Source organism: Fusarium coffeatum, assembly GCF_003316985.1.
Source record: "Fusarium coffeatum strain FIESC_28 chromosome Unknown BRIP53273_contig_140, whole genome shotgun sequence".
Classification (NCBI taxonomy): domain Eukaryota; kingdom Fungi; phylum Ascomycota; class Sordariomycetes; order Hypocreales; family Nectriaceae; genus Fusarium; species Fusarium coffeatum.
The window spans coordinates 20,220-35,859 of record NW_022157933.1 but is presented as its reverse complement, the minus strand read 5'-3'; the positions used below and the strand labels follow the sequence as shown (position 1 = coordinate 35,859).

Sequence of the window (15,640 nt, the reverse complement as noted above, 5' to 3'; positions counted from 1 at the left end):
CAAAAATGCCTTCCTTGCCTCCTGAGCGAGTGAAGTCGACACGGAAGCTGATCATGAGTCCAACGTGTGGCGGTCAGACGAGGAAAACAGAATGCCATGGCCATGTGAAACTAAGTGGGAGAAGATTCCATGCCTTGACACCTGTTAATATCAGTCGAGGATAACGAGAAGAGCATGAGATGTGTTCAAAGCCGGCATTGCAGGCCAGGCGACTAGAACCATTTCACGCCATTGAGTATGAGATGGGTGTTGTTTGCGAGTGACTGCCACGCTAGAGGTGAAACCGCTGCTCTTTACTTCAAGTCCAGCGACTCGCTCTTGTATGACATTCTCAGTCGTCAAACCGTAGAGAAACGGGGCGATATGTACACATTCTAGGGTGCCATCGCACGGCCCTGGCGACCCTTCTTGTTGGGTACCGTGGTCCAACCGTCATCTTCGGCTGTGGGAGTAGCAGGCTCCGCATCGGGGGAAGCGGCTGCTTGTTGAGGAGCGGCTCCGTTAGATCGAAGAGGTCCAGTACGGGCTTCTCGCATACCGCCGCGACCACCTCGGCCACCTCGAGGTCCGGCGCCTCCACGGGGTCCTCGCTGGTCGTTACCGGCGGAGCGCCAGCTTGAAGCTTCGTTTGCCTTTGACTTGGGGGCTTCCCGGGGCTCGCGGTTTCGGATAGGGACTTTTTGTTGACCGTCGGCGTTCTCAGCCTTAGGCTCAGCAGACTCCTGTGTTGTCTCAGCAGCCTCCTTAGTCTCAGCAGCCTTCTGAGTCTCAGCAGCAGCGGCATCCTCCTTGGCCTGAGCAGCTTCAGCTTCAGCCTTAGCTTCAGCCTCGGCCTCAGCCTTGGCAGCAGCCTCCTTCGCCAATCGCTTCTCCTCCTTGGCCTTCTCATCGGCCTCCTTCTTCTCTTGGATGGCCTGCTGGCGCTTGACCTCGATCTCCTTCTCTCTGGCTGCTGTATCGATAGGACGAGCGGCTCCGAAGGGGCTGGCCTTAGCATCTGAGCCAGAGGCGTTGGAAGCATCAGGAGCCTCAGAGACAGTTCGCTTGGTGAGGTTCAGGCGAGGACGTCCACCCTGCGCGGTGGGTGCGTTAGAAAGGGCGGGCGAAGGAGGGGCGCTCGTGTCGGGCGAGGCAGGCTTGGCGGCGTCAGGACGCATTCTGTCGCGCCACTGCATGTCCTTCTCAGCAGCAGTAGCGGTTCGCTCGGGTCGCTCAGGGCGTTCAGGGCGCTCAGGACGACCTTCACGGGGCTCACCCCAAGCAGGAGAATCGCGGCGGTTGCCTCGGAAAGACTCGCTGCGGTCACCCTGGACATCGGGAGAAGCACGGGGACGGCTTCCGTCTCGCGAACCAGAGCCCTCTTGAGGCGAAAGGGGGGCAAGAGGTCCACGTCGCTCCCAGGTGAACTCACGCTGAGGGCGGCTCTCGAAAGCAGGGTCGCGAGGTCGGCGCTCACGGTCACCAAAGTCACGGGCACCACCCCTTGAAGGAGCATCGGGAAGGGGGCCCTTGCGGTCCCAGGCACCCATCTCGCGGATAGAGTCACCTCGGCCGGGATCACCACCACGAGCTAAATAATGTCAGTTGAAATCGACATCTCAAGTATGTGTTAACTTACGAGGATCGGCAACCTTGATCTTGATCATACGTCCACCGAAAGATTCGCCATCAAGAGCAAGGGCCTGCTTGAGGCCTTCCAGAGTCTCGAACTCAACGTAACCGAAACCCTTGGGGCGCTGCAGCTCACGGTCCTCGATGAGACGGACGTTGACAACACCGCAGCCGGTGAGGAAGTCGCCCACAGCATCGCTGGTAACGTCGTAGGCCAGGTTACCCAAGTGAGCGGTAAAAGGAGGCTTATCAGGAAGGGGTTGAGGGGCAGCTTCGCGAACGGAGAAACCTGTAATTGTGAGCTGAGATGGTCTTCAAGGGTAGAATGAATACATACCCCGGTCCTGCCAGCTGGAAGAAGCGTTGTTGTTGTACCGAGGGCGGTCGGAAGGGGGCAGAGCCTGAGTACCTAGATCTGGTCAGTCCACCACAAGTCGGAATTATCGCATTTAACATGACGCATACCGATGGCTACCAAGAAGTTAGCAACAGAATGCAGAGCGATATAAAGCGACAATGCTTACCATGAGAAGTCTCTTCTACTTCATCAGCCCAAGAACCTCCACCAAAACCTGTAAGTCATAGTCAGTATGGAGTCGACGAGGGGCACTACAGCCAAACCCGCTATGCGGCGGGGTGCAGTTCGTAGGCGAGGAGGGGTGGGACAGGAAGGACATACTGTCAGCCAGAAAGTCCCCAAGGGACATTGTCTGCTGTGCCTTCTTCTTAGGAGCTGCGACGAGGTTAGCATTTGTTGATAGCATATGATATGCAGCCAAAGAGGGGTCGGAATATGGTATAGCACTCACCCATGATTGCGGTTAGGCGACTTCGGCGCAACGATTCCTAGATCGATGCGCGCACGAATGCTTAGGGCGAAGCCGACCGGGGTTTCAGCTTCTGCTTTCGTTCAGGAGGTAATGGCGAGATCGGGAAGAGTCTCGCGAGTCGATCGAGTGAATTTTTCGAGAAATGGGGGTTGCGAAATGTTGATCTGCCCCGACGAATGTTGCCGTGTCTGGGGTTGACGAGTTGAAATTTGCTCGGCGTAGTGGAAAAATATGATGATGGAGGCGCCTAGTTGAGGGTTGCCTTAATTTTGCAGTCCAGGCCTGAAGTGGGCGCTAGCCCTTTTTGAGGCTTCCATCCCCACTAATTAACCCCTCCACTCGAACGCTGTCTCGCTTGCATTCATTTTCAGAAACACCAGCGGGTGAGAGAAGCCGGTAGAGTAGGTGGATAAGAAGATGGAAGGCTATGAAATCATTGCATGGGAAAGAATGAGTTTATGAAAGTACAGCTATCTATTTATCTAGTATCTAATACTAAGAACGCAGAGCAAACAAATGATTTAAAACAAATGAGGATCTAATCCAAGTACAAATTTCTAGAGATTTAAAAACAGATAAACTTACATATAAAACACTCTGCTGACCATTTTGTCACCATTTTTGGTGTGCACTGAACTTTCAAATTCAAACCCCATCAATTGGTCAAACATGCCCCATGTCATGTCACGGGATTTCGTCCCCAACTCTAGTGGCTCTCTGCTATTGGCCCTTGCCCACTTAGGAAAACCTGGGATACAGACTTAGCCAGAGCCTCATCGACCTCAATATCTAGTCGGACGGATAATGGTGAAGAGGACCATGTAACATTATTTCTTTTTTGACCAACTGTAATTCTATCTATATTTCAATAACGTTGTTCTCGGCTCAGCGATTTTTAGCATCTTGTCTCCATTATTTATACCCCCAAACAACATCGCCATCATGACTGACAATGGAGGCCGAGAGCCTCAAATGATGCACTTGCGCCAAAGGCAATCATCCCGTGGACTGTTCTCTCCCGAGGTCGTCGATCTTGTATTACCGCCTCTGAAGTTTGGAGGTTACTCCGGTTGGTTGCTTTGATGTGTCCTCGCACAGCCGAACTGACGTCGAGTAGGAACAGCTGGTGTTTTGGCCGGTGTTGGAGGCTCAATTTTCAAGGAAGCAAACCCCATTATTTGGGGCGCAGTCTCTGGATTCCAGTGGTTCACTCTAGGAACAAGTTTTTGGTGTAAGTTAATGCTTTGACACGACTTGCAGCATAGTTTTGACTGCAATAAACTGACACACTTTCAAGTCACGAGGGGTATTGTTCTAAAAGCATGGGGTGGTGAAGAGAGACTCAGAAATTCCGAAAAGACAACGGCCAGCGCCATATCTGGTACAGCAGCAGGCGCAGTTGGTGGCTTGATCCGTAAGTCAAGACTAAATAATCACCATTTCACCGCTGACACCATACTCAGGAGGACCTAAGAACATCCTACCAGCGATGTTTGTCTGGACAACGGTGGGAGCTGTTGGGCAGATAATAGCGAATCGCATGGCGGTTCGCAAACCGAAGGTTGACGATGAGAAGGAGGGATTCTTCACGCGATGGACGCCGCTCAAGAAGCTTACAGACCAGGAGTATAAGGATATGATGTTCGAGAAGATGCTACGGATAGACGCTGATATTGCGCTCATTGACGACCGTATTGTTGAACTAAGGAAACAAGCCGAGGAGGAATCTAAAAACAAACCTTCACTGTAATAGTATCAAAGTCATAACCGCATTCCACCCTTAAAGGAGATTACCCTGTATCAGTACTTGTTTTGGTAGGACACTTCACCAACGAGATCCCACCATTACCAGGGATATTTAGGTATGGTAGCATGGCAGAAACAAGTGTTGTTCAAACTAATGCCTATTAACATTGCACATGGTAAATGATGCATCAGCTCAACTCAACAAAGGTGCAATCCTCGGGTGCGCATAATTATCAAGTACATATGAATGGCGCAACGACGCCGGTATGAGTTGTTAAACGGTCCAAGAACTAGATAAAGCCTAAAACACAAGTTCAGGGTGCTAAAAAGCGATAACCAGATGGCATACGACGAATGGTGTAATGTGATCGAATTATTTTATTTGTATTGCTAATTGAATGATGTTTACTGCTACCCCAAGGACAGTTGCTGTGAAATGAAACAATAATGACGCATGTAAAACAGTAGAGTTCGGCATAAATGAAACATTAATCTCTCTTATACATGCATGGCACCAGCCCAACGTTGTCTAGCAGCGATCTCAGCGACTGAGTCCCGTTCTGTTGTTCCATATGTCGAAGTCTGTAGACCTTTTCCATTCTACTAGTGCCACTAGAGCAACCATGGATGTTTGTTGATGCCATCCGGGGTACATCTCAACCTTGACGTGCGTGGTCCATGTTGGTGGTACTCCCATGGGGAGACGGGATCGAAAACACTCAGACCACGTTGCAAACCATTCATTCACTCTACGACAATGCCGAATATCCACCAGAGCGGCTAAACGGCTTGGAAATATGCGACTTGCAGCGAATTTAGAAAATCATGGATACGGCGACATAAGCATCTCCATGGACATGAATATCCGGTTTTGGACGGCAGGATGGACATGGAGTCCAAAGACAAGATGCATTCCCCGCACTTTGGCTACGAATTGGGTAGCCAATGAGATTTCTAGGGCAGGAGAAGATGGTTGGTTCTTTGTTGATAAGGCACGAGTAAGTAAGAGGTACTTATCTTTACAGGGAGCTTCGTCCCCTGCGGGCTAATTGAAACATGCTGTTACGTGGTACAGACGGAAAGACGGATAGAGAGGTAAGGCTGGTATGAGGATCTGTGTCGCAGAGGAAATGAATACATTTAATGTTTTATGAAGTGACGTCTCCTATCCTCCATATCCAGTCTCCTTTTACAAACAATAGTAGCAGTACAGCGGAGTTGTTGAGATTTGTTAATGATTAGAAAATGTCTTACAAGGCGCTCCCTGCTAAATGAGCTGGGCCCGTGCTTGCCCTAACTGATCTAACCTCAACGGAGTGAGGTGAGGTTGGTAAGGCTCGTGGCTTGTGATGCAGACCAGCTAGACAGCCCGAGTTGGAGACCTCTCAGCCTCTGTCCATCTTCATCGACGGGACGGGAGTGGAGGTATAGTACGTACTCGTTATCGCGTCCATCGGGTCCGGCTCCTGCAAGGTAAGCTCAGGGCAAGTTCCCAGTTCGGTTCGTCTAAAAGGCAAAGAAAGTCTGGCCAATTGATCGCCGGACCTTATCCAACTGTCTAGAAGCTACGTATCTCGGTTCTCTCTTCAACTTAACTTTGCATATCCCCCACCAGAAGTTGTTTCTTGCAAAACCTAGACTAGAGGTTGCTCAACGTCCAGTTCCGTTACCTACTACCTTTTTCGCTACGCGCCCTGGACTGTCCCGCCTTGCCCTGTACGCCAGCCGCCAGCGTAACCCAACACTCCTTTTTTTGCTTCTCGAACAGCGACCCTCGTCCGTGGATCCAGGCCCCCTTGACGTCACAAAACTCCCCAAATCTCCTTAGAGCATCGCGCTCGATATACTTCCGTCGATCCCGATAAATCAAAAGTCAGCTTCGTCGAATTTACCTTTTCACCTTGCATACGCCTAGCATCCTCCCTACGATACATATACCGGCATAAGCAACATACTTTCTGCTACTGCTTGCTGCATTTCATCCGCGAAAACCTTCGCTTCGCCTTCAGTCAGAAATACTCTACGGGAGTTTACGTGCGTGGAACCGGAAGATCGGCAACATAGACTCGCAGTTTAGACGCAAGCCTGCGGCGATGGCATAGGTCGCCTCTCAATTAAAGTCAATCCAGGTGAAGGCATGATATCTCTTCCACAAGCAGGAAATGTAAGTTGAGATACCACGCCACTTTTACACCGCTCGTAGCTGATTGAGTGCCGTGTCCCAGTCATCTTGGTGGGAGAGGATCGTAGGTGCCTTTTCAGCATGGCTCTCCTTAACCCGACCTTCTTCTTTGGCTGTCTAGTCCTTATATATCTGTCGTCCTTCGTTCTCCTCGCCGTTTTTCGAATCGTCACCGGTGTATCGATCCAACGAATTGGCTACCTGTCCTTGCGCCGAATAGCCTGGACGCCCCGAGATGGATGCAGGATAGAAATTAGGGGCCTTGGAATAAATGTCCACCGACCAACATTTGCCCAGCCGACATGGCTCAGCGTTGTCGTCAGCGAACTTGTCACAACGATAGACGTCAATGAGCTGGAAGGAAATAAACAGGTTGAGCCGGATGCCGAGGATAGTGACTCCGAAGTCGCGAAAGATGCCAAACAAGACGCCAAACCCGCTGCCCGAAAACCACCGCTGGCTCGACGAGCAACCACCACAGTGGTTCGAAGCGAGACATGGAAGAAGCTTACACGCATAAAAGACAAGATCAAGCGGCTGCATAGGAATATCAACTGGCTCAAGCTCGTCGACGTGGTCGCGACAAACTCGACTGTGAACATTGTGGATGCCGGTAGTATCCAAATTGGAAGCTTCACCCTCGCGGTCGATACGCGCACAAAGATGGTCGATCGCGTACGCTTCTTTGCTCGTTTGGCTGATCGCCACGGTAGGGACCAACAAGCAGAATGGACTGCATCGCTACGCAGCGTGCTTTTCACAGCTGAGGGCAATGAATCCATGGAAATTCTCGACCAGCTATTCATTAATGTACACGGCCATTTGTACAAGTCTATGGAAGGTCTGCGTGAAGCTGCCGTGGCTATCAAGATGGGACGATTGCACATCCCATTCGACGACCTACAAACATGTTTGAGCAGGCTAAAGCAGCGACGGGCTGAAGTCAAGACACCTGGCGTCGAGGAGCCCGTGGACATCTTTTTGGGCAAGGTTGCTCAGGAACTCGACGACCCTGGAACAACAAATGAGGACTTAATGAGGACAGTTTCCGACTCCAAAGAGTTTTTCAGCTCTATTTTAAGAGGCATTAAGGAGATTCAGTTCGCCGTCAGTTTCTTGGGTATGAGCAAGAAGGTTCAATCTATCAAGCCTGGATCTACACCTATCCAATTGAACGCTGCGATGAAAGAAGTTGGCATAGATCTGCATAGACTGGATTCCAAGTCACCGGCGCACAGGATGTATTTTCCAGCCGAAGCTATTGCACACGAGGCCCTGGCTGCTGCTCTGTCCATCTCTGTTGGTCTGGACGACGGCCATGGCCAACCTGAACGCCTTCTCTATATCCCGATGGCTACAACAACGATCAAGACGACACTACTTTCAAAAACCGTCGAAGTTTTGCGAGCCAGCACCGTGGATGAAAGAAACGCCAACATTATGTTTGCTAACTCGGTAGTAACCTCTCCTTCAGTGGACTTAGATCCTCATCACTTGCCGCTCCTCATCGCCCTTTTTAAGTCGAAGCCGAAGGCACCGAAAGCACAGGGCGATAACCACCACCTTATTTCTCGCCTTCTACCGAAAGCCAATTACAAGTTCTCCATGCACGAGCCTGTGGTTCGTATAAAACTCCAACCTCTACAAAAGGCAGAAGACCCGGACGATTTCGATCTTATCATCTCATCAATCTCCTCGATCTCGCTCGACATGGAATCCTCGCACAGCCTCATGGCCGATATGCACTATTCCCTGGATGGTTCACTCCGATTGCAGTCCCACGATCTTTACTATCAAACCAACAATGGAGAACGTTTTAATCTCATTACTACAGAATCTCTTGACATGAGACTTAACCTCGGTGCTCGACCGGATGTCTATGTCGATGTTTCAGGCAATCTCCAGTCCTGCTCAATCAGTATGATACGACCCGAAATCATTGATGGTCTTCGTCAAATCGTTCAGGAGTTGCGAATCGACGTGGAACCAGAGAAGGGTCCTGTGTCACGATCCAAGGGAGGTCAAAACTTCTTGCGATCTATGCCCAACTGGCTACTCAGAGCCCAGTTTGATGCATCCGATTTCAATGTGGAGATTGCAGGGATTGATGAGGAGATATCGGACGATACTCGCGGAGTATTCTTGCATTGGGATACCGTTTCAACCGAATACCGGGCTCAACGGCTCGATGGCCTTCAACGGCGGGCTTATAGAAGACGCTCCAACAGTCGATCCATCAACCAATCGGATTCAGAATGGACTCCTCCCTCAAGCTCTCCTAGGAACAAGAAGAAGCCACAGAACATTGGTGATGGAAGAAAGCTCACTCTCTTTGCCAGTGGCATCGAAGCGCAGATCATGGACGCTGTTGATACACTCGAACCAGAGCCATTCCTTAGTATACCTAGACTTGAGTTATCACTCGGTGCGTCTAGTGATGCTAACGGCCCAACGTTTAACATACAAGTGGGCGTTCGCACCATTCGCGCCAAGTACTCGCTCTACCGACATTATGCTGTGGGTGTTGTTGTCATGACATTGCGAAAAGCTTTCATGCGAACTGGCCATGATGCTCCACGACCAAAGCAACAAGGAAGCTATGTCGATGTTATCCCTGGTGCTAACCGGTTAGCTCCTCCTGGAACACCGGACCTCGACCCTGGAATGACCACAATTACTCCCGAATTGGTCACTCTCGACTTTAAAGCAGCGCTTGTTCAACTCAAAGCAGATATGCCTCATGATCCAGCCATGATGCTGCATATGTATGGCCTGGAGGTTGGTCGGCAGCGATGGTCTACTCCGTATGTCGCAGCCAAGCTTGTACGACTTTACACAGAGCCACCACGTATGCGCAATGTGTGGGCACGACTATTGAGTATCAAAGCAGGACGTCTTGACTTCAGAGAATCTCGCCGTAAGACATCCCAAGGGAAAATCATCGACGAGAAGATGATTGATATAGCGACCGAGGCTGTGCGTATTGCTGTGCCACACGAGGTTATCTTCAGTCAAGTAACCGACAACTTCACCAATGTCATCAAGGCAGTGCAGCAACTGCACCATCGCTTCCGAACAGGGACTAACGAGTACATCCTTGAGAAAAAGCCGGAAGGACCCAAGTCGGTCCCCAAGGTATCTATTCGTACTCGCAACTTCTTATTCGAGCTTGAGGACGGTGGCTTTGAGTGGAAGTTGGGTATGATCTACCGCACTGGTCTTATCGAACAAACCCAGCGAATCGCTCGAGAAAACGCCTTCAAGGTCAAACTTAAGAAAGTTCGTGAAGACGAGATTCGTAGGGGAACGAGCAAGCTCCGCTCCCGATCGACCTTTGCACGAGGTCGGCCCGAGATGGCTGGTTCACCAGGCAGCAGAAGCCGAAGCGTAGACGATCTCGAGGCAAGAGACGTGCGGCCGAACTCACAGCAGGGAAGAATTCCCAGATACAACCCCAATACCGACTCACTTCGTCTTAATGGCGTTTCTAAAGTCACCGAACACTATGCCCGGAGCCACCTTGATATGTTCAATGCTCAAAGCTGGAAGAAGCGGATTGACCGTGCTTATCAACTTTCTCAAGACAGCATGAAGGAGTCTCGCGGCCAGTTCTGGGGTCCTAATCAAGTGCCGGAAGATGTTGAAGAGTCTGAAAATCTACTGGAGGTACCACCCAGACCAGCTCTCATGGCTGCTGTTATTAGCGACTTGCACTTCATGATCGACAAACCGACTTTCCCAATGAAAGACTTGCCGGACTTCCTCCACAAGATTGGTAAAGGCATGCCGAAGGACATGCAGTATAGTTTACTGGTGCCGATGCACGTCAGTATTACCATGGGCGAGGCTAAGGTAACACTGCGAGATTACCCGCTCCCACTTGTGCATCTTCCTCCTATGAAATACGGACAGTCAGCAAAGATCCAGGCTGTATCCTTGAAAGCAAACTTTGTTGTGGCCGAAGAGTTCCGAGGCGTTGAGTCAACTCGACGTGTTAGAGTCAACGTTGTGCCACCAAAGAGTTCTTTGCCAGGTTCTTCTAATGAAGGCAGTTTTGCGATCGAAGTTAGGCGGACCGTTGGACCTGTCAAGTCGTACTCTGATGTGTATATGGATGTCAACAGTGCTTTACCCACACGGATCACATGGGGCCCTTGTTATCAACCCGCCATCCAAGACATGATGATGGTCATTGAATCGTTTACCAAACCTCAATTCGATCCATCTGAACGTGTTGGCTTCTGGGACAAACTTCGCCTCAACTTTCACTCCAGGATACACGCATCCTGGAAAGGCGATGGAGATGTTCACCTGGCCCTCAAGGGTACGCGGAACCCATATGCTATGACTGGTAATGGCGCTGGTTTTCTCATGTGCTGGCGAAACGATATCCGGTGGAACATCAACGCAGACGATGACCCGAAGCGCTTTATCTCTGTCGAAAGTGGTGAATACATTCTCGCAGTACCCGACTACAGTCACGAGGTTCGGGAGCAGGCTCGGCGACAATACGATGTCGAAGGCTACCTACCTGAGGACAACTATAAGTCTGAGGCCAGTTTCAAGAAGGTTGTTATGAAGCTGTCTGGTAAAGTTAAAGTCATGGCTGGTCTCACCTTCGAGCGTGCTATTGAAGATGGCGTGCGGAGCTTTGAGTTCCGACCTCATTACGACATCGTTCTCAAGAATCCACACTTCGCCAAACCTGATGCGAATGGTCTTCCTTATGATGCATTGCGTGGTTTCAGAAGTCGACACATCCATCTCTCTATCGCCATCCACGCCCCAGCCGATCGCGATTGGTTATCCGACAGTCCGGAGCCCTCGCGAAGCTACAATACAATCCATCTCACTCCAAGGTTCTTCACACATTTCTTCAACTGGTGGGGCTTGTTTGGACAGCCACTGTCGTTGCCCATTCGCCAAGGTAGCCTTTTCCCAGGTCGCGAGAAGAACAGCAAGAAGTTTGGTCGACATTTGGCCACTGTTAAGTACAATATTTTGCTCGCGCCGTTATTTCTTAGCCACATCTACAAGCACAAGGATGTTGAAGATCATTCGGAGAATGCGGTCTCTGCGACTGGTCTGAAGGTTCGATTCGACAGCTTTTCGCTTGATCTCCATCAACGTCGGGAAGAGTTCAATACTCTCGGTAAAGGCAAACATGGTGACAACACCAGCAAAACATCAGGCATTAAAATCCATGCTGCTCAGCTTGACCTCGTTAGTGCCGACGTCCGAGCAGTTTCAGCAAGCCTCAAGGGCACAACCACTGAGGCTATCAAGAAGGGTTCTATGGCCACAATGATCCACGAAACTGATGACAAGCCTGATTTATCCCGCTTTACCATCCCCGACAATGATTTCAGTTGGATTGATATGGACGACTTTGTCGAGATCGATTGGATAACACCGACTGAACCTCACCCCGATACCAAGATCCTGCCACTTGCTTACGCTCCTCGTCTGACATACTTCCGACAAACAGATATTGGCGGTGTTATTGCTGGTGACCCAACGCGAACCAGTCCCTTCGGAAACGAACCCACGCACTTTTGTGTCATGAGGCATGACGATGATCCACGCCGAATCCAAGGTTCGCTCATCCAAGATCGTCTTGACCAGCTAGCCATGCAGATGGAAAATCATGATCGAGATATGGGCGAAGCAGAGTTGAGAGTCATCAAATGTGATGCAAAAGACCGCGTTCTGGTGGAAGAATTCAGGGCTTTCCAGCGACACACAGTAGTACTGCAAGAGAAGAAAGAATTCCTGGAACAAATGCTTAACCAAGCCAGAATTCGAGCTCCTTCTAGCACGCATAGAACCAGCGGCGATGGACGAAGGCAATCAGTCGATTCGACAATCCCTTTCCAGGATGAGACCATGGAGATTCCAGCAACGAGTGAGTTCGAGAGCGAATTCAGCAACAGATTCGTCATCCACAACATGCAACTAAAGTGGAACAATACTTTACGAAATATTGTGCTTCGCTATCTTCACCAAAACAGCCAAAGACGTGGTTTTACGTACTACCTTTCTCGGCCAGCTATCAAGTTCATCTTAGACATTGTTGAGGAGCAGAACAAAGCCAAGGCACAAAGCAAGCCAGGCAAGGCCAAATCGACGCACAGCCGCCAAGATGGCAGAAGAGGTTCCCGTGCATCAAGTATGAAGGGCGATGAGGATCCTGTCGATATGGAGGAGCGCATTAAGCGCATTCTCAACGAGGGACGAAAATTCACATCAGCGACATGGAGTACCAACGCAGACGGTGTCGTGGAGGGATCTATCGAAGATTTGGTGGGTGGTATCGCCGAAGAGTTCACTCCCCAGAGCAGCTACCATATTCGCATCATCGCCCCACAGATTCAACTCCAGAGCGACAAGAACAAGAAGAATGTGGTGCTGGCGACTGCCAAGGGAATGGAACTGAAGGTGATGGAAGTCATGGAGAAGGAGAGAATATCGGATAATGTCAGTGGTCTCGTCCAGCGCCGATTCTTGGTCAACATGGACAGCGTCCAATTCTTTGTCACGCACCGCAAGTGGTTCCAGACCAGCCCTGTATCGATGTATGTGGGAAGCAAATATGGTGCACCAAGCGGTTCCTCTTTCCCGCCATGGGTTCCTATTGAGGTTGTGTTCGACTTCCAGGCGGATCCCTTCGGTTTCAAACGTGTTGTACAAAAGACTTCAGCCATGGTTCGATACGACAAGTACAACACTCTACGATTGAAGTACAATGATGAGGTCAACACCGATGGCAACGAGGGCTCGTCCCAGGAGAACACGGAGACCCGCATGGACAATCTCTGGGTCGAGTTCCCGACTGCCAGAGCTCTTTGCAACTCGTCACAGTACTATGCATTGTACGTTATTGTGCTGGATCTTCTCATGTACAACGAGCCTATGGAGAAAACACGGAATGAGCGCCTCGAAAAGATCATTCTCGCTTCCGATTTCAGCGACTTGAGTGGTGCCCCTGCGATGGTTCAGAAGCTACAACAACGCATCCGGCAGATGGAAGAGATCAAGGATCATTTCCAGACTTATGCCAAGTCCCTGGACAAGAAGGGCTGGGAAGACCGTTTGCGCCTTGAAAATGATCTAGCAGCTTGCGAGGATGAGTTGTTCTTTATGATGAAAGCCATCACCTCTTCCCAGAGGAAGTTTGACGTCAACTCGGATGATAGCACCGGTTTACTTAAGTGGAACATCACTATTCGAGATATTGTTTGGCATCTCATGCAAGATTCAAACGAACCTCTGGTAGAGTTACAGCTCAAAGACCTTGAGTATGATCGAACAGACAACTCTGATGGCTCTCATGTCAACCTTATTCGAGTCGGAAAGGTTCTCGGTCTGAACTTGTTGCCCGATGCCACATATCCCGAGATGATAGCGCCCTACGTTGACCCAGAAAGACCACAGCCCAAGGAGAGCGAGAACAAGGAGATGATCAGAGTCTATTGGTATATGTTAGAGGCAATTGCAGGCATTCCTGTCATGGATCGCTTCGAAGTCAACCTGTTCCCCATCAAGGTGCAACTGGAACACGAAGTTGGCAAGCGACTCTTCGAGTACATCTTCCCTGGTATCAATGGAGAAAAGTCGGCCGGTACCAAGAATGACTCACCATTCATGTTGAAGCAGGTCGATGGGGAGGAGGATGACGACGATGATGATGACGGTGGTCCAGCGCCTTCTTACACTGGCAGACATTCGTCTTCATCATCCTTTTCAACTGGCTCAGGTTCTCTCGAACTCCGTCTACGACCTACCTTAACTTCAAATACCAAAGCCGAAGCACCCCCAGGAAAGGGTCTGCGTGTGAACACAGGCAACGAAGGCCATTCCTTCCGTCTGTTCCGTGCCCCTGGAACCTCCAAGACTATGCTTAAGAAGGCATCTCATGAGTCGCTTCGATCCAATATGAATCCTAGGGTTGGCTTGGCGCGCGCCGCGACTGGCCGTTCCCACCGAGAAGATCCTGAATCAAGAGAAAACGACAAGAAATCTCGATTCGGGCTTTCAAAGCGACACCACAACGACAAGCCGCCATCGGATGATCTCACTAAAATGATGACACGCGCAAGTCACTTTATGACTTTTGCGTCCATCAAGATGCCTTCTGTGGTGCTTTGCCTTAGTTACCGGGGTAAGGAGAACCGCAACATCGAAGATGTCCATGATTTTGTCTTCAGGATGCCAAGTATTGAGTGGGAGAACAAGACATGGTCCAATCTGGATCTAGCCTTGGCTCTCAAGAAGGCAGTGGTCAAGGCCTTGATCTCACACACGGGTGCTCTTATCGGAAACAAATTCTCCAAGCATCGTCCCAACGCTGAGCAGCGAGACAAGCTGCGAGTATTGGCTAATAGCTCAGTCCTCATTGCGCCATCTTCTTCTGGTGGCTCTCAGCACCATCCCGGTAGCATAAATGACAGCGATGACTCTGGCAGCATGTATGGTACATCTCCTGTCGATTTCTCTCGATCACCTCCACGAAGTATCCGAGCGCCGAGCACACATGGCAGTGTACGTCCAGGGTCGGCGATGCGGCGCCGCAGTCGAAGCTCGAGTGTCAAGAGCCGAGTTTCACATAGAAATGGTGGCGCAGCTCCAGGCCCTCTTGCTCATCATGGTCCTCATGTTCCGGCTTTCTTAATGATGACGCCTCCAACGCCCGTTGATGACCCCCGCGGTGATCGACATCATGGTATCGAACTCTTACGGCCAAGCACAGCTAGCCCACAAAGCAGCATGCATAGCCAGTTTGGGCAGTCGCAAAGCATAACCCCCAGTAATTCATATGCTGGTAGCATGCACAGCGCTAGTACCCAAAGCAGCATTCCACTGCCCGCTGGACAACAGCCCAGACCAGGATTTAGAAGAATCCCAACAGGCGTTCCGCCTGAACGCCCCGCCTCGAGCATGAGTAGTCACGATTCTAGTGGATCCGGCATGCGTCGAAAGAACGGCGCAAGCAATCTTAAGGATAAGCTCAGTGCGTTTACTTCTCGTCTCGGTAATCGAGAAGGCAATCAGTCACAACAAGAAGACGACTCTGAGACTCTCGATGAATCACCCACGCCTGCTGGACCCAAGAGTAGATCGAGGCGATCATCGAGCCATACTGGGTCACGACTTAATTGGACAGCGAGCAGGATGAAGACAGGTTAGAAAGAATAAGTCACTTGGAGTGACAGACGATTATGGGAGTTGGGTATAGTTACACAATAATGGCAAAACTGGCGCATGGGTTGGA

At 50.4% G+C, this 15,640-nt stretch overlaps 3 protein-coding genes across 3 annotated transcripts; 2 read left to right on the top strand and 1 right to left on the bottom strand.

Annotated features, from left to right (window-relative positions):
• Nucleotides 1-374: 374 nt before the first annotated feature.
• On the bottom strand, nt 375-2,424 carry FIESC28_06507 (uncharacterized protein; the record flags this gene model as incomplete). The annotated part of the gene is made up of 7 exons (XM_031160651.1): nt 375-1,570; nt 1,619-1,900; nt 1,949-2,020; nt 2,077-2,082; nt 2,136-2,183; nt 2,291-2,344; nt 2,421-2,424. 7 exons carry the CDS (start codon nt 2,422-2,424, stop codon nt 375-377), a joined length of 1,662 nt encoding a protein of 553 aa, XP_031015257.1.
• Nucleotides 2,425-3,383: 959 nt separating this feature from the next.
• Nucleotides 3,384-4,191, top strand: FIESC28_06506 (uncharacterized protein; the record flags this gene model as incomplete). Its single annotated transcript, XM_031160650.1, has 4 exons — nt 3,384-3,510; nt 3,559-3,672; nt 3,739-3,855; nt 3,905-4,191. The coding sequence occupies 4 exons, from the start codon at nt 3,384-3,386 to the stop codon at nt 4,189-4,191; spliced, it is 645 nt and encodes a 214-aa protein (XP_031015256.1).
• A 2,259-nt stretch (nt 4,192-6,450) lies between these two features.
• On the top strand, nt 6,451-15,555 carry FIESC28_06505 (uncharacterized protein; the record flags this gene model as incomplete). The annotated part of the gene is made up of 1 exon (XM_031160649.1): nt 6,451-15,555. One exon carries the CDS (start codon nt 6,451-6,453, stop codon nt 15,553-15,555), a length of 9,105 nt encoding a protein of 3,034 aa, XP_031015255.1.
• Between the last annotated feature and the right edge of the window lie 85 nt (nt 15,556-15,640).